This window comes from Cryptotermes secundus, unplaced genomic scaffold (genome assembly GCF_002891405.2).
Source record: "Cryptotermes secundus unplaced genomic scaffold, Csec_1.0 scaffold1296, whole genome shotgun sequence".
Lineage (NCBI taxonomy): Eukaryota > Metazoa > Arthropoda > Insecta > Blattodea > Kalotermitidae > Cryptotermes > Cryptotermes secundus.
Genome location: NW_019744141.1, coordinates 103,957 through 123,375, shown reverse-complemented (window position 1 = coordinate 123,375; position 19,419 = coordinate 103,957). Strand labels below are relative to the sequence as shown.

The following is a 19,419-nucleotide window of genomic DNA, read 5'->3' as shown; positions in this document are numbered from 1 at the left end:
TTCTGTGTATGTAGGCAATAACTAAACTTCTAATCCAGAACAGTTTATAAGTACAGGCTTATTAACTAAGGACATGCTTGGAGGAGATATGTTTATACGTGACTGAAGACATCCTTAACAGTATTGTTGGACACATTAAGTATATATTTTATAGAATGAAAGGATGAAGGAAACTACATATTTTCCAGTGGATTTTGAAGTTATGCCTCATGTAATGTATCACTGTTTATTTCCTCGTAATGTCTAAGTGACTTATGATATTATGTATACACTACTGGAACAGACCAAATGGGCTGGAACTGTAGTAGAGTTCTTGACTCATATTCAGGAGTTTCTTGGTTCTGAATCACAGCTAGGACACGGGCTGTCCTGATTGGGGTTTTTGTGGCATTCCTCAGTCCCTCCAGGCAAATGCCAGAGCAATACTTCAGTTAGAACATGACTGCTTCCATCCATCTTTCCACTTCATTATTCATCTCTCATTCTGCTATTGACAGCATACAGTCCAGTTAATAACAGCATCATAAAATAATCCAAAAGAAGCAAGCAATAAAAGAAGAAAAAGGAATTACTATTACAGTCTGTCCATTATTAATATGTTGCTGAACACTATTGAAATTAAAAGGGATATATGAACGAATTTCACTTGAATATGCCTTACAATTTTCATGGAGATGTGAATTCAAGCAGTTGCATGTATTGCTCTCTTAATTCATATACATAAAATTTCCAGTTGCAATATCTGATCTGTGTGGATATTGCTTACTTGCCTATTTAAAAAAAAATATTCCAGATCTTCATAATATAATTTAACTCCATTATAAATACTAACTACACATATTGACACAAGAATATTATAAAATGTCACAGACTACAAACAGTAAATTGAAAGAAAGGCTATTTCCTTGTTCCTAGCCTACTTCTATACACTTTTATGCAACCCACAAAATAGGTCTACATATATTCATACTTGGAAATTTGTTGCCTTGGTAACCAAGAGCACTAAAAAGATAGCAGCTGTCATAAATCTATTTGTAAAACTTTCGATTTTCTTAGCATCGGGCAATGTTAACTTTCAGATGAGTTGTGATACATCTCTGTGGGTGTTTCCATTCACAAACAAATTTAAATGTATGAAAACTTAATAGAACTGCACTTCAAACTTCTAAAAGAGAACCTGTTTGGCTGTGCCACCAAGAATGTCTGCAAGGCTGGTATGAAATAGGACTTCCTGTCTTAACTTCAGTAGATTCTTTATAAATGGATTCAGCAACACTTTTTAGTCTTGTAAAGTCGAAGTTAAGAATGTGTTGAGCTATACACTATTCTCCCATATGTCTTCATGTCTTGGGGTTAATTGGTTAAGCATAAGGACTATTTTACCCTTTGCACCCTGTTTAAAATCACTGATATCATCATAAAATATACTAGTTTAGAAACTGATCTCATATATACCCTAATGGATGGCATACAATGCAACCTCAAGAGTTTTTGTTTAAAGTTTCCCAGAAAATGGTTTGTACTAAATAGCCATTCTATACAGTGCTTGAGGTGGAATGAAAATAGAACCGGGATGCCATCCTGCCCACCTCAAGCCCTGGGTATTGTACATTGCATTTACTGCCAAAGAAGTAATGGGATGCTTTTAAGCCATTTAGAAAAGAACTGGGATGCCATCCCGCCACACCTCAAGCCCTGATTCTATATCATGCTACCTGTTTATATAATGGCTTCCCAAAGTTCAGAATAGGATCTGATGGTTCTTCAAAATTGAGAACTTGTATTCATCTGTTGTTAAGAGTGTAGCTTCATTAAAACAGAATATGCAGTGTTACTGAGCTCTTTTTCTCTTACCCATGGTCACTGGTTGCTGTCTCCATGCAGAATATTCTTAATCTCAGCTGTAGTTCTAAAGTATGTGTCCTCAACTGCTGCAATAATAACTCATATATTAGGGCATGGATATCTTGTTATTGTGGTTTTTTTCTTGGCATCAGAAATTTGGGGTGAAATACTTCAAACTGATAGTCAACATTCTAAAGATGTTGGTGCTTTTAATTGTTGATTATTGCTCCCACTTTGAGCTTTTATGTAACCCTGTGGCATGTGAAACCACATCGAAATATACAAGCATTTATATGTGAGTGCAGTGGAAACTCCAAGTTAGGCTTTGCAGAGAAGACCTAGCAAGAATTTAGGCAGCATTCAGTATAACTTCCATAAAGTAACAGAAAAAAAAATAATGGATGCCCACTGCATTTGTGTTGGTGTGCTTGGTAACACTCCCAAGCAGTTGTTGATAAAACAAAAGTTTGATGCAACCATGTAGGACTGATGCATAGTGTAGGTCTGTATTCATGTGTGAAATATTACATATTATATTGTACTGTTATAAAAAATGTTGATTATTAATGGGTGGAGAATGACTCAGAAATGTTATAGAGTTATAATTACTTTATTCTGTTATGATCAAAATTCAATTTTTCTTGTGTTAAATGAAAAATAAATTGTCTTGACAGTGTGCATTGTTGGAATTAAGGTACTGTTCAGGTTTTGCCGAAGATAAGTAATTATGAATGTTACCGGCATGTTTTTAACTGCAGTAAGAACTTGGCAAATCCAGAGATTTACATATCTATCATTGCCTTACCAAAAAAAAAAAAGTTTTACAGCTGTACTTTTACAAGTTGATTTTAATTTACAAATTAAAGGGTGATCTTACCCTTTTAAAATCCCTAACCCATGACCTCCACTTGAGATATTTGAAGAGACGATCTCCTTTGCCCTGATGCCTATTTTTCAATTTTTACAAATGCGGTGGACACTGTCAAATTGTAAATATGCCACTGTGAAGCAACTGTGACAGATTGTTTTGTAATAAACCAGACTTCCAAGTGATATTTTGTCTCTGTTCATTAGCTACTGTCTGCCCTTTCTTCCATCCTGTTTTCCTTAAACAAAATATTTCCTCAGAATATGATTTATTAATTGATGCTTTTTCCCTTTCAAAGAGAGATGATGTTGACTATCTTCGTTGCTGCTTAATTCTGCAGCATTTATAGCTACAAAAAGTTGTGTGCATTACACAAAACATCTGAAACACCTCTTCTTTCTAACTACATTGAGTTGAGTCTTTTTTGAAAGCTGATAGTTGTTCAGATACTCAAGCAATTCCTAGCATTTATTGGCACTCATGTTCAGAATATCCCACCACTGGTCCATATCCTGAGCCAGATGAATCCAATCTACACCTTCCCATCCTAATTCTTTCAGATAATTTTAATATCATCCACCCATTTATGCATAGGTCTTCCGAATGGTCCCTTTCCTTTTGGAGTTCCTACCAAAACTTTGTGCACACTTCTCTTCTGTCCCTTGTGTCCTGCATACCCTACCTGTCTCATCATCCTTTTTTTACCATTCTAATAATATGTGGTGAGAAGTGCAGATTATAGATAAAGTGAAGAAGGGGGCAATGGGCACGGAATGTAGCATGCATGGGAGAGGGACCATATACAGGGTTTGGGTTGGAAAATCAGAAGGAAAGAGCCCACTAGTAAAACTTATATGCAGATGAGAGGATAATATTAAAATGGATCTTAGAGATGTATTTTAGGGGCGATATGGACGGGATTAATCTGCCACATAATATAAATCAGCGGCGAGGTCTTGTGATCACAACAACGAACTTCCGATTTCCATAAAATCCTGGGAATTTTAGTGGCTGAACAACTTTTGGTTTCTCAATAAGGGCTCGGCTCCGTGTAGTTGGTTACTCGCAGTTAAAAATTGTGCCGATTTCTCGGCTTCCTAGATCTCTGTTGGCGTAACTAGTCTACATAATCACCCACGTCCATAGTGGATCATAGTGATCAATTTATTTACCGTTTGGTTTCGGATTGTTCACCTAACGACCTGATTAAGATGAAGTTATTCACTTAGGATATAATGTATAGTTTGAATGCACAAGGGAAAATCTCGTTAAGGAACTGTAACATGACAGATTTACTGATATTGTATGTGTAGTAACTCGTAAAAGTAATACGGTATATATGAAAAGGAGCCAATATGGACGCAATAAAGGTGGAGCCTGATTCAGATGGCGAAGCAGCAGAGTTACATGTTTATGACCAGGAAAATGTCTCTCAAGAGGATGGAGTGCCACAGCCTTTTGCATTTGCAGCAGTGAAGGTGGAAGTTGAGGTGAGAAACTCAGAACCTTTAACACATTAAGGACCGGCGATTTAAATATTTAAATCACCCCGGGGACCGCCAATATTAAACCTACTATCCTAACACTTGCACTGTTCACTTTAAAAATTAATATAAAATCTCCTAACTAAGTTTATGAACTAAAATTTTTGGAGAACACTTACTAATGCTCCTAGAAGTGCTTGAGGGTGTGATATTTCTGGAAACATTCCCCTTTGTGAAGTGGCATTACACAGAACTTGCAAATGTAGACATACTCCTATTTTTGAGAACTGAGGAAACACGGCATTGCCTAGAAGGATACTTCCCCTTGGAATGTTCACTCTTCACAGTTTTCACGAGGGTATGTTTCCACATATCACCCGAGAGTCGCCCTGGGGAGTGCATATGAGGCCTGCATGGGGTGGGAGTTGATGGGTCCGGCCGAACTAAGTCTGTGTCTGACTCTGGTTCTGCCGCCACCATCTGGTCTGTAGCCCAGGCCTTTGCCACATTCATCAGAAATGCTTTGTATTTCAATTCTGAATCAGGGTTTAGGTTTTTGTGAATTTTTTAAATTTTTTACTGTCCCTGCAATGTTATTACCCCATTATCGTCAGAGCTACTGTCACTTTTACTGTCTGTGGCCACAATTCTTTGTTCTCCGCTGTCACTGCCGCTCTCTCAATCACCATAGCTCTCTCAATCACCATAACTATGCATCTCAAAAGGCAGGTCAGCTGGCTCATTGGAGAAAAATTTGTCCTTGTCCATACCCCACCACTAGTTAGTTAGTTATTGGAGAGGGTGGGTTTCCCCATGCACTTAGACCAGTATTGGTCCATTGTGCTTCCCTCTATGATATTCTGCCAGTCTCTATACCCTACCGATACTTGTGCTTGCCATCAGTCCCGACCAAGCCAGCGAGTTCGGCCCCTACTGCTTAGCGGTATCTATAGTGCTTCCCCCATCTATCAGAGGCGTTAGAGACTACTGTTGGGCGGGAAATGTCCTTGAATTTTGCTCAGTGACCTCCTTAGGAGATATGAGGTTCTTTTACATGCCGTAAAGCTACGACACGAGACCCACGGCTTAAAGTCCCTCCTGGAGGACTTGTTCCCTGAATTTTTCTGCCCTTAAAAATTCCACGACCTCCGCTGGGTTTGAACCCGTGTACTACGAGTCATGAGGTGGGAATGTTACCTCTAGACTACGGAGGCCGCTTACCCCACCACTAACTACTGGCTGATACATACAGCTCGAAGAGCAGCAAAGCATTTTCGTTTATAGTGACTTAAGAAAACAGTGAGGTCAAGTTATTGACAAGTAAGCAAACATTCCAGAGTTTTATTATGCCATTGCGTGCAACTGGAGTGGTGCCAGAGCAAGGTGTAGTGTGTTACAAACTAATGTGTCCTAAAAGCATGATATCATGCGACTGGTCCTCAGTGTGTTACGTTTCATCATTATATCTTAAGCGCCTCATATAACTTTAATGTCTTTTATTTATTAGTAAAAAGTATCGTTGCTAATGAAGTTAGGGTGGTTGTGTTATTGCCTTATTGTGGAGAGATGGTTTGCGCACCCCAACTACCAGGAGAGCTATGCTGGCAGTAACATAAGCTCATGGTAGTGCCACCAGTGACAGACAGGTCAAAGGTTAGGGGCCAGACTAATTTTAGTCCCTGGTCCTCCAGGTTTTGGGGTTAGGAGTGGGACTAATGACCCCAGAAAATTTACTGTTGTGAAACTGTGGAGGAGGCCAAGACCCATGCAGGGTTGTAGTACCATTGAAGATGAGATGTGTTATTACATTAAAATGCAGGTTGCAGCGTGGATCATTCACCATGTCATGTTCCATTGCTCTTGCTTATCTGGCACAAGTTCTCATGGTATATTTGGTATGTTAGTGTTAATGTGGCACAGACTTGCCAACTTTTATAAGAGTGCTGGAAGTGACCCTATTCTGCCTACAAATATGCTTTGCAGTGCAAACATTTAAGTGTTATTTTATGCTGAAGGGTTTCAGTGGTTTTAGTGTCATTCATGTACACTTTCACCTTTAAATTGCCCAAGAGGTAATAATCATTTGTTAGAGGTATTTACTGGAGAATTAGCATGCTGAAAATACTGATATTGACTTTTCTCAGCTGTCAGTTGGTTGAAGAGGGAATCCAGTGTATTGTACATTTACCAGTCTTAATTTATTATACTAACAACAATTACAACAAAGATGGGCCAATAATTCACCATGCATATGCAACACACCACCACACCCATACTGTTGCACACTGCAATGGCAGTTGTTTAATGGTATGAGGGTTTTCTTCACTCCTCATTCACATGTACAAGAGTAAAACCATGTTGTAGCAGATATTCAAAAGAGAGTGTCTTTTGACATATATACGTACAAAAGTATTCAAAAGAGAATTCTTGATGTGTAATCTGGTTATTTAATAATCATTTGTAGCCATTATTTTATATGGGCAGAACTCCCTAGAATAAAATGATGTGTATTTGTATACATTTATAAGAATAAGCATCAGAAAGTGCCAATTCCAGGAGTTCTTACAAAATATGGTAATTTTGTGTTGCCTCTTTACTGTAAACAATTTGAAGTTCTGTGTAAAGAGAGGTAGAAGCTAACGGTAAAGTTATCCCTGTAACAGGCCGTGGAGGCCCATAGGGTTGTGAAAGGTTGAGGCTCACACATCTTCTAGACATTTGGCTCACAGATGGTGGTATGGTTGTCAGCCTTACGCACTCGCTGCTTTTTACACCCCAGTAAGATTCCTGGTACTCATTTCCATCAGAGGCTGAGTTGACACCAGGGCCGTATTGTGGCTGGAAGGATTAGGTAAATAAAAAAATCCACCTCATCGGGACTCGAACCCACTTGTAGCATAGGGCCTCAACCAACTACGCTACCATACCCCATGTAAAGAGGTAATCATTGGTGCATGTATGGAAAAGCCCTGGGCTCTTGTCTCTTGAGTTATGCAGTGAACTACTCCTTCACTCTTGGTAGCAGCACCTTTCTATGTCATTTAAATGCTCTGTACCAAACTTATATAATGTCTTACATGAGAATTTGCCTTACTTAAACACTTGAAGAACCTCTGTTTGGTATTTGTGATGCTTAATCTAAAATAACCCTGATCATTTCTCTTGCATACCTGTTGCTTTAGCCATAATTTGTTGTGAATTTTATTGTTAATTCTGAATCAGTGGTCCATTGGCACTGTTACAGTACAATAATTTGTGTATAATATTGTAATATTGGAATTATTTCAAGTACTCACTCACTGGTAATAATGAAGTAAGCTTGTCAGCATGATTGTTGAGGATTGCCTGTTGGTTTTTTCATTGACAAAGAAAGCCACCAGCAGACAGGCAGGATTTTTTTATGGTAACTGTATCTAATCAAAATAAGGAATATACTCTCCAAAGTAACAAGCAGATAAAGTGAAACGTAAGCTTGATATATATAATTCATTAAAAGTATTTCACCAAAACATAAGAGGACTGCAAATCAAAATGGATGAATTGACCTGTATGCTTCATAGTATGGAAATATGTCCACACATTACATATCTTACTGAACATTATTTGGATGATCATAAACTTTCAATGACAAAAATTGGTAACTATTATTTGGCTACGAGTTTTTCGCGTAAACATAATACTGGTGGTGGTGTTGGGATTTATTGTATAAATGACTTTACTTGCAATGTAATAGATATTTCAAAATACTGTGTTGAAAAGAGTATTGAGGGCTGTGCAATACATATGAAAACGGGTAGCAATGCAATTATATTTGTGGGTATCTATCGATCGCCCAGTGGTAATGTACAAGAATTTGTAAAACAAGTTGACATGATTTTAAAGTTTTTATACAAGCCAAAGTTCGAAATTATTCTATGTGGGGATTTTAATATAAATTTTTTATGTGATTCGAGAAATGTGCATCTAATAAGTTCATTAATGCAAACGTATAACTTGTTTTATATTGTGGACTTCCCAACTAGGATTGTAAAAGAATCCTGCCCAGCCATTGATAATATTTTTTTGGACTATAGTAGAGTAAATACCTACCATATGCACTCTGTAAAAAATGGTCTATCAGATCATGATGCACAATATCTGGTGATAAATAATGTGTTTGGAACTCAGTGGAATAAGAATAAACCTGTTAAAAAGAGGTTAATAACTAAGACTGGCGTCATGATGTTTATGGGGGCACTACAAAATGAAACATGGGAGATGACCCTTAGTAGTATGGAGGTAGATGTAAGTTTTACTGCATTCTTAAACACATTTATAGTAATTTTTTAATCTTACTTCCCCATACAATTTGTGATGGATATGGGGCATAAAAATCGATGGATAACTGGTGGAATAAAAGTGTGTAGACGTAAAAGATGCCTCTACATAATAAGTAGAGTAACTCGTCATCTTAAAATAAGAGAATATTACTCCTGTTACTGTTCCATATTAAGAAGAGTCATCAGAAAAGCTAAAGAGATGAACTATAATGACATGTTAACGAAATCCACAAATAAATCTCAAATGTCTTGGAAAATTATAAATAATGAAATTGGTTGTGTAGCTAAAAGAAAGGCTGCTCCGGCAGAGTTCAAAAACAGTGAAATCAAAATTGAAATTAATAAAGCAGCTGGGTTTTTTAATACCTATTTTATAGATTCAGTGGAGAAATTAATTAGTCAGTATCCTAAAACTGAGGATGAGCGGTTATCAACAGTAAGTAGTCTTACCGTCAAATTTCCTGAAATAGTTAATATTCCAATTACATCGTCAGAAATTTCTGTCATAATTTCATTACTAAAGAATAAGGGTTCCTGCAGATATGATGGTATATCAAACAAATTCATAAGACTGTGTAGTAATCAAATAACTAAACCACTTATGCATATTTTTAATCTATCCCTAACCACTGGGATTTATCCAGATTGGTTAAAATATGCCAATATTATACCATGCTTTAAGAAAGGCAGTATTATGGAAATATCTAACTACCAGCCCATTTCCTTATTGGCAGGGTTTTCCAAAATATTGGAGATATTAATATATACCAGAGTAATACAGCATTTAACAAACAATAATGTTATTGTAGATAATCAGTTTGGTTTCAGAAAGGGTGCGTCGATGCGAAAAGCTATTTTTATGGTTACTGATTATATTTATAAAGCATGGAACAATAAGGAGATGGTTGTGGGGATTTTTTGTGACCTCACTAAGGCATTTGACTGTCAATCATGAACTGCATATCCAAAAATTGAAACACTATGGAATAAAAGGATCTCTGCTAAAAGTGCTTGAAACATACCTATATAACAGGAAGCAAAGACTCATTCTACAGACTCAAGACTCAACTACATATGTTTCTAAACGGAAAAGTAGCAAACATGGAGTTCCACAGGGATCTGTAATGGGACCTTTGTTGTTCAATGTATATATTAATGATCTGCCTAGAATTCTAAATGTGTTGGCACATACGGTTATATGTGCTGATGACACCACTTTTATTGTCTCTTCACAGGATATTAGTAGCCTTAATAATAAAATAAATATAGTTATGAGACATTTATATAGATGGTTCCAAGCTAACCAATTAACACTAAATTAAAAAAAAAAAATCCACATAATGAAATTTATGACCCCTAAGGCCATGGACTATCCATTACATATAAAATATAATGACCAAACACTTAAATTTTCTGTAAATGTTAAGTTTTTAGGTGTGTGTCTCAACAATCATTTGGGCTGGGAAAAATACTCTGATGAAGTGATAAATAACTTGAATGTTGCAACCTTTGTGCTTAGAAAACTACAGCCTGTAGTAAGTAGGCAAGTGTTGAAAATAGCTTATTGTGCTTACTGTCAAGCTCAACTTAAATATGGTGTTATTTTCTGGGGCTCTTCTTCGTCATCAATGAAAAGAGTTTTTGTGGCTCAGAAAAGAGCAATTAGAGCAATGTTAATGATGAGGCCTAGAAGTTCTTGTAGAGCGGTTTTCAGAGAATTAGGGATACTTACAGTTCCCTGTTTGTTTATATATGCAATGGTCATGTTTGCAATTGAAAACGAAAATAATTATCTTACAAATATTTTTTTTTTCCCCTTGGCACTACCTCCATGAACTCCGTTCACTTCGGTTTTTCTAGATCTTAGACATACAGTAGGACCTTGGGCAAGTGATCAGCTCGTCGCAAGGCCTCTACCTGTAGACAAACACAGAAAAATGCACACAAACATCCATGCCCTAAGTGGGATTCGAACCCACGATCCCGGCTTCCGAGCGAGCAAAGACAGTGCATGCCTTAGACTGCTCGGCTACCGTGACCGGCCTTACAAATAATTGTACATAAAATTAACACTAGAGTACAAGATAGACTACACGTCACATCAGCTAGACTGTCCATTATACAAAAGGGAGTGTATTATACATCCATAAAAAATTTTAATAATTTGCCACATAAATTATATATTTTAAAGGATAGTGTTAATTTATTTAAATGAAAACTGAAGGACTTTCTTATCTTGAAAGCTTTCCATTCTATTGATGAATATATGGCAAATACCTAATTGTATTATATTCCTATTGTATCTAGGTTGTTTCTATTTGGACTTGGCTGCATATCGCAACTACTTTTAATTAATCTGACGAGCTCAATATCCGGCCCAGTATGGGCAACGGATCTGTGAAGCTATGCATGTATGTATGTATGTATGTATGTATTGCAACTGGAATGTGCTTTTCTGAGGGGTGCGGTGTAAAGTGAGAACACGTTGATGGTTTATGTAATTGTTACTTACACTACATAAACACTTCTGTGCATCTGCATTGGCACAGTCATGGAATTTCACTGTATGTTCTGAATTAAAACCTCGTGACAGGTTCTGTATCCAGTGGCTTCGGCCTTGTATGGATATGCTGGAACGTGTAATAAATACAATACAATACAACACAACACAACTATAAATTGATATGGATCTGTACATTTTATTCAGTTGGGTACAGTAGCAGGCTTTTGTCATGACTATTTGTCTATATGTGATTGAAAATGATTTTTTACTTTGTAAATACTATGCCATGCCTGAAACCTTTGTGACACTTGCAGATTTAACTTTTACTTCCCATAGTAATCATTTGTTTTTTATATGATAGTTGCAGTAAATAGTTTAGATGTGAAATATAATTTTTCTTAGTAAATATAATGTTTTACCACCATTACTGTTAAAACATTGTATTTTATTTGTTGATACATTTGTTGTAATTACATCAGCTGAAGAAGAAATTAAAAATTTTCTTTAATATAGATGATCACTTACATATTCTGTGCTATATAATTTTAATACAAAATCAGTGCAAAGACATTGCAAGTACTCTCTTACATCCAGTTAACCTTGACTATGCTACCATAGAAACAGAATCTGTTGTTGCGCAGTGGGCCATTTTTGCTTGTTGAATGCCAAACAAAACCTGATCCATCTGATCAGTAAAGCCAGTTTCAGCAAAAGTGACATTCTGTGTTTGGCCCCAATTGCAAGTATCATTTTCCTGAAGATACCACCTATGCATATTTATTTAGGGAGATTGTCTCCATAAATTATTGAAATGTAATTATAATCTCTACAGCCATGTTCATGAAAATTGCCATTTTATGTTGTGGAGCTTGTGTGAAAGCCCCCTATTTTTCTAGCTGAAATATTCATATTCATCAAACACTGACCTACAATGAATAAACTCTTTAATATCAGATATGAATAAAAATATGCCCAACCATTCAGGCACTTGTGATGTGCATATTCATATATACACATAGACGGCATACCTAAAACTACTTTTTGCATTCAGAGGGGCTCAAAATGTGAAAATCTGTCAAAATCTGGAGACCAGTTTTGTTATCCTCGCACTACTTTTTCATATATGCACTGTATATGAAAAAGCGAAAACATAATGTCTGGTCCCATGCAGTGTATAGTACATGCTAATTTTAGGCTGAAGTAAAGTGAAATGTATAGTGAGAAGCTGTTAAGAGTAACATCAGTGGAAGCTCCTTGAATGAAATAAAAGGATTTATGTTACAGTTGTTGAGGCTCATTAACCCATATATACAGTATAGGTTGGATTGCTGATTTCTGGTTGTCTCATTCTAGCTGGATCCCCAAGAAGTTGTCGAAGTGAAAGTAGAGCCAGATGTTGAAGAAAGCTTTCAGGACCACAATACTGATAGAGATGAAGTTGGGTGGGTATAGTGTTAATTATATCATAATATATCATTGTATAATATCTGTGTAATATAATAAGATTATTTGTGGGCTGAGCCAAAGCATATTGTTCACTACACAGTCATTGCATTATTTTCCACCTACACTGATGAGTCAACAAGGGTGAAAAGAGGAAGTGGATACCCTCTTACAGTATTCACATGTGATTCATGCTACATATCCTTTGTATAGGTCATGGGTAAGTTTACACTGGGATGTTTGATGCTTTTATAGGAACAGCTAACACTAATATACAGGAAACCAAGACATAGTGGTCGTGTATTAACAGAAGACATGGGTGAAACTGGGGGTCAGCTTGAATATTCACCTTGTAAGTTTCATTAAGCATTTTGCACAAGAAACTAATACAAAGTTTTTATGACTATGGGCGCTGTTTGCAGCCATGTGATTCAGTAGCCAGACTTTATTCTGTAACTAGCATCTTCAGTGACCTCATGATGGTGAAGCTGCTCTGGAGTTGACCTTTTTTTTTTCCCAGACAGGGCTTGGTCTCGTTTGAATGGGCATGTAAACACAAAGTCACAGAAAATCAGTTTATTTCACACTTTGATGTAAAAGTTTGCTGCTCCCCGACGGTGAAGGGGATAATTGGCTGTGTTTTTTGTGTACAGATAATTAATTATGATAGATGTTGGGCAGATGCTGCAGCCATTTTTGAAGCAACTAACAGATGAGGAAAAACTTCGTACTCTTACAAAAGGATTTTTGTAGTTGTGCATCTGCTGAGAATTCCATATAAACCTTGAACAGAGGGTGAAAAAGTTGTAAATTTTACTTTGTGGTCACCTTGTTCTCCTGACATTACTCGGTGTGATTTATTCTTGTAGGAATATTTAAAGATAGGATCTGTTGAACACGCAGAAGAACTCTGAGAGAACGTACAGCTTGAAGTATGCTGTATATCCAGATGGCAACTACCAACTCTTCTCTGTTTAGAGAATGTGGATGGGGAATATTTTCGGCATCTTCTGTAATGTAGGTACATAGACTTCACCATATGAAGTTGCTGCACTTCTACTGTGACTGTAGCTGACTGAGCAGGAAATGCAGCAGTCAACACAGTATTCATGCTTAGCAAAAAGGCCATGCTTTGGCTCAGTTTGCAAATCATGTCCCGCTGTTTTATAGATTTTCATATTGTTCTATTGTGTTAATTATATGTTACTTTAGTGATAAATTATCTGATCTTATTGTGTTTGGAGCACAGCTTTCTATGTAACAAGTCATGCTGTCTACACAAATTCTGAGTAGCACTAATCCTTCATTTTATCCACAGAAACTTTATGCAGGTGTTTGTTGAGATTTCTTTGTTTGAATTATAATTGGTATAATGAATTAGACATTACCACAGAGATGAAATGACAGCAGGGAATGTCATATACCATCAGTTTTCTTTCAAAACAGGAACTTGTGCAAATAGTAGCAGGAGAGCAGCAGATAACTTGTAGGTAAGAGGGCAAGAAGGAGTGTGTAACTACTACTGTGATGATTCTAATTGATTGACAATTGATAATTTATTTAACTTCCATAACTGTTACACACAGACACAATTGGACGAGTCAATTGAAAACAACCAAACACTGCATATCAACAATTCTTAAAAAATCTAAAAAGAAGGTAAGGCTATCCCTATAACAGGTCATGAAGGCCCATAGGGTTGTGAGACGTCGAGGCTTCCACATTTTCTCTTGACAGTCAGCTCACAGATGGCGGTAAGATTGTCAGCCTTATACGCCAGCTGCCCTTTACCCCCAGGAAGATTCATGGTACTCATTTCTATTAGAGGCTGAGTCAACCCCAGGGCCATAGTGCAGCTGGAAGGATTAGGTAAATTGAAAAATAATAGACCTCATCGAGACTCAAACCCTCAACCTTCCGGCTTGTAGCATAGTGCCCCCACTATTAAAAAATGTACAAAATATTATACAAGACAGTGTACAGTACAGTCACCTTTTGATCAGTATCCCCTTGCTATAATTTACCAACCATGAATGACAACTACCACCAATTCAATATAAAGCAATAAATGTACTTAACCACCAAAAACACAAGTCAGCCATGGAAAACAAAGCATCACACATTTAGTGAAGATAACAGTTCAAAGACCATCTATATACTTCCATATCGTATCGAAACTAACTCAGATTACCAAACTATTACCTGTCACTGTTACTAAATAACTCTTGTAGAGAATAAAAACAGTTTTGTAATAAGTAACTTTTAAATTTATTTTTAAAAACCTTAAAATCTTCTAGTCTTTTAAATTTGAAGGGTAAGTTGTTATGTATTTTTATTCCCATGTTAATTACACCTTTTTTACAATGAGCAGTGTTGCATAATTAGACATACAAATCCTGTTCTCCTTTTATGATATACTTATGAATACTGGAATATTGAGTCATATAGACTTTATTCTTTTATGTAGGTGAGTCAAATGAAAACCTTAAATATTTTTTGAGTATTATTTATTGTGCACAAGTGGTACAAAGCTGTATCACTTTTCAACATAATCTCCCCCACGCTCAATTCAAGTCAAAGTGCATGAATTCCTTTAGAAAAAATTCTTTTGGTAGTCTGCGCAGCCACTCATGCACTGTGTGGCGTACCTCTTCATCAGAACGGAACGTCTTTCCTCCCATTGCTTCTTTGAGTGGTCCAAACATATGGAAATCACTTGGGGCAAGGTCTGGTGAGTATGCTGGATGAGGAAGACACTCAAAATGCAGGTCATTGATTGTCACAACTGTTGTACGGGCAGTATGGGGCCTTGCATTGCCATGTTGCAAAAGGATACCTGTGGACAGCAATCCACGTTGCTTTGATTTGATTGCAGGCTGGAGATGATTTTTTAGGAGATCTGAGTATGATGCACTGGTGACAGTGGTCTCTCTAGGCGTGTAGTGCTCCAAGATGACACCTTTTTTGTCCCAAAAGACAGTCAGCATAACCTTCCCTGCTGATGGTTGTGTTCGAAACTTCTTCGGTTTTGGAGATGAGGAATGGCGGCATTCCTTGCTCACTCTCTTCATTTCCGGTTGGTGGAAGTGAACCTAGGTTTCGTCCTCAGTAACGATTCTTGCAAGGAAGTCATCATCTTCTCGTTCAAAGTGTCGCAGAAGTTCTTCACAAGCATCAATACATCGGTCTTTCAATTCAGGAGTCAGCTGCCGTGGCACCCATCTTGCAGACACTTTGTGAAACTGGAGCACATCATGCACAATGTGGTGTGCTGAACCATGACTAATGTTTAAACTTGCTGGAATTTCATTCAGTGTCACTCACTATGGCTTCAACTGCTGCAGTGTTCTCTGGAGTCACAACTCGATGTGCCTGACCCGGACGAGGAGCATCTTCCACTGAAGTCACACCATTTGCAAAATTCCTACTCCATTCATACACTTGCTGCTGTGACAAACATGCATCATCATACTGAAACTTCATTCTTTGATAAATTTCAATAGGTTTCACACCTTCACTACACAAAAACCGAATAACAGAACGCTGTTCTTCCCTGGTGCAAGTCTCAAGTGGGGCAGCCATCTTATACTGGTGCTGTGACGGTGTTTGTGCAACTGCACTATGCTGCAACCTGCAGGCCATTCTGCATGCTGTTTGTAGCACGCTTACCAACTTACAGGATAATGGCGCAAAATTTCGATTTTTTATTACAAATTTAAGGTTTTCATTTGACTCACCCTCATATATAAAGCACAAGCTCTCAAATATATTTTAATGGATTTGATCAGTGCATTGCCAGACAACAACTCTGTAAACATGATCCCACACGAAACAATAGAGGAAGCTGTGTTTTCTGTAGATCCAACTGATGCACCAATAGACTGGCTGGTTAGCGATCATGTGATGTGTGTATATTGTAGGTCCATGTCTGTTCCACGGCGATACAAGTAAGAGTGAAAGAATTTGTTCAAGGCAGTTACAAGTAGTAGTAGTGGCAGAAGCACACAAACAAGAGGATAGCAGTAAGCTTGAGGAGTACAGAACACAAAAAGTCAACCTGTCAAGATTTAACATGTGATTTGAAGACTTTATGTGTGCTGTAGAGGACTGATATTGGTAGTATGTGATTTAGGGAGACTTGCAGTTCCTATGTTATAAGTCTGTGAAGACTAGTGGAGTTAGACTGAAGAGAGTAGTGTGGAGTGCTTTCTAGTGTCAAACTCAGCACTAGTGTAATAATTAATTGTAGTTTCGACTTGTAGGTTGTTGATAAATCCAATTACCAATCAGAACTCCATCTTTAGTCACCCATACATGTGACAACTGGTAGCAGTTAGAGAGCATCCACTGCAGAGAGAAAGAGTTCACACTACAAAGCACTCCATGCTACTCTCTTCAGTCTAATTCCACTAGTCTTCATGGACTTATATCACAGGAACTATAAAAGTCTCCCAAAAACACACACTCCCAATACCACTGCACAATAGCACACATAAAATCTTCAGATCGCACGTTAAGTCTTCACAGGCTGACTTCTTGTATTCTTCTGTACTCCTCAAACTTACTGCTGGCTTGCTGTACTGCTCAAGCCCACTCCTGCTGCTACTACTACTTGTAACTGCCTTGAATGAAATCGTTCACTCTCACATATATAGCCATGGAACAGACATGGACCTACAGTATACACATATCATGTGACCACTATCCAGCTAGTCTCTTGGTGCATCGGATGAATCTACAAAAAACATAACATCCTCTATTGTTGCATGTTTGACCATGTTTATAGAGCTGTTGCCTGGCAATGCGTTGATCAAATCCATTCATTCATTTCCTTTATTTTCCATATATCCATACAGGCAAAAATCCTAGGATGTGGAAATAGTCCATTTGATTATAGATGTATACATGTAACAGATTACATAAGTCACACAACTAAAATAACACACACCAGTTAACTAACATAGGTAATATAAAAAACAAAACAAGAGCTTATTACAATTGTAACTAAACATAATTTAAAAAGTGCATTACTATAAAAACTTAAAATTAATATAATTTTCCAATAAATCAGAATACATTGATACAGGACTCATCATATACATACACATCCTCCACTTTCCATAAACATCCATATAGGGAACAAACCCAGGATGTGGAATTAGTCATCACACACATACACAAAGTCACACAAGTCACACCGCAAAGATCACCCATATTAATTATCCAGCACATACAACAATACAAGGCAAAAAGAGTAAACAAACATAAGTCACAAGTAACCACAATACAACTCCTCACATCTCCCTTACCAACTATATTAAAATGTGGCGTTAAGCATTCAAATTTATGTGCCTTTGTAATTAAAATACTCATTTAATGCATAAAATGAGTTAGCATGTAAAAATTTTTTTAGGGAACATTCAAAGGATTTCTGGTTATTAGATAATTGTTTCAGCTCTTTAGGCAGATGATTGTAGATTTTTATACCAGAATAATATGGACCCTTTTGAACTTTAGTAAGAGAAGTACTCGGGGGAAATAGGTTAACATTTTGTCTGGTACCAATATTATGAACCTCCGTATTTCTTGTGAACAAATGCATGTTATTTATAGTGTGTTGCATTAAGGAATATATGTATTGTGAACACAAAGGCAGAATTTTCATTTCCTTGAAAGAGTCTCTACATGAATCTCTTTTCTTTAATCCCATCATAATCCTTATAATTTTCTTTTGGATCATAAAAAGTTTCGTCATGTATGAAGAATTGCCCCAGAAGATAATTCCATATGTCATCACAGAATGTATATAAGCAAAATAAATCATTCTTAAGCTACTTAATGATATCATAGGCTTAACTGATCTCATGAGAAAGCAAGACGAACTCAATTTTGTAACCAGGTAATCAATATGATACTTCCAACACAGCCTATTATCAATATTTAGGCCTAAAAATTTAATACACTCTAAGTTAGTTGGTAAATTTTGATCAATATTATTATGCATATTATGATCCTCATAGTTCATTAAAGTGAAATGGAGAGTGTGGGTTTTATGAATATTTAATTTTAGCAGATTGGTTCTGAACCATGTATTAACCTTTAAGTGACGGCCCTTTAAATTCCAGTAATGGCAGCGGGACGGATTTGATTTAAATACCCGCAATTTTAAAGCAATAAAAACTGTAATCATTTCCTAAAATTGCTGTGATTTCTACAATTTTTGTGATAAACGAACCAAATAAACTCTGTTTTTTTTCTAGAAAGAATATAGAATCAGATATTGTAATTTACAGACTTTATAAAATGTGTAAAAATTTTTAGACTGATTCCAAGTAAAAAATCCCCAAATTTGCGGTCTGTCTGCATGAATTCAGAGTTCTTGGAAGTAAGAATGCTGTATGTAAATGTTGCAACACAGCGGATGGTGTATGTCGCCATGTTTAGTCTTGCATGTATTGAAAGATTATACATGTAGTTCTTTTGGTATGCAGAGATGTGGGGTGAGTATCTATTCGTATACAAGAACCCCGATTGTTTATTATCGCTTGTCACAACACAACAAGCTCTCTGTCCTCACTCTGCTGGAAGTAGATTATAAGTACTTTCATGGTTAGCATAGCCAAGCAGTGTCAAAAGCGTGAACCAACCATTGCGCTGTCTCGTTTGGAAGACGCTGACATATTTCAACTCATACACGACTCCGAATCAGATTGTTGTACCGACAGTTCTAAGAGTGGTGCTGAGGAAAGTGAATCAGAAATTGATTTCGACGAAGAACCATCATCTTGGTTGGAAACCTGGGGACCACCACACCAGCATGGCAAGAGGAGTGTGAATAATTATTCAGGTGGAGCTGTGGGCAAACTGTGGCAAACAGTTATAGCATCTGTCATCGAACCTGGAAATGGACAAATAAACTATTTTTCCATCTCCTGGATCTGAACAGTTACATCCTGT

The 19,419-nt window shown here is 37.0% G+C and overlaps 1 protein-coding gene across 1 annotated transcript in view; it reads left to right on the top strand.

Annotated features, from left to right (window-relative positions):
• The first annotated feature begins 3,851 nt into the window (after positions 1-3,851).
• The window catches only part of LOC111874584 (gastrula zinc finger protein XlCGF8.2DB), a 27,575-nt gene continuing 12,007 nt past the window's right edge, over positions 3,852-19,419 (top strand). The window contains exons 1-2 of the mRNA XM_023870198.2: positions 3,852-4,203; positions 12,373-12,461. Of these exons, the coding sequence (XP_023725966.1) occupies positions 4,069-4,203; positions 12,373-12,461 (224 nt within the window). The 5' untranslated portion in view covers positions 3,852-4,068. The remainder of the gene's footprint in view (positions 4,204-12,372; positions 12,462-19,419) is intronic.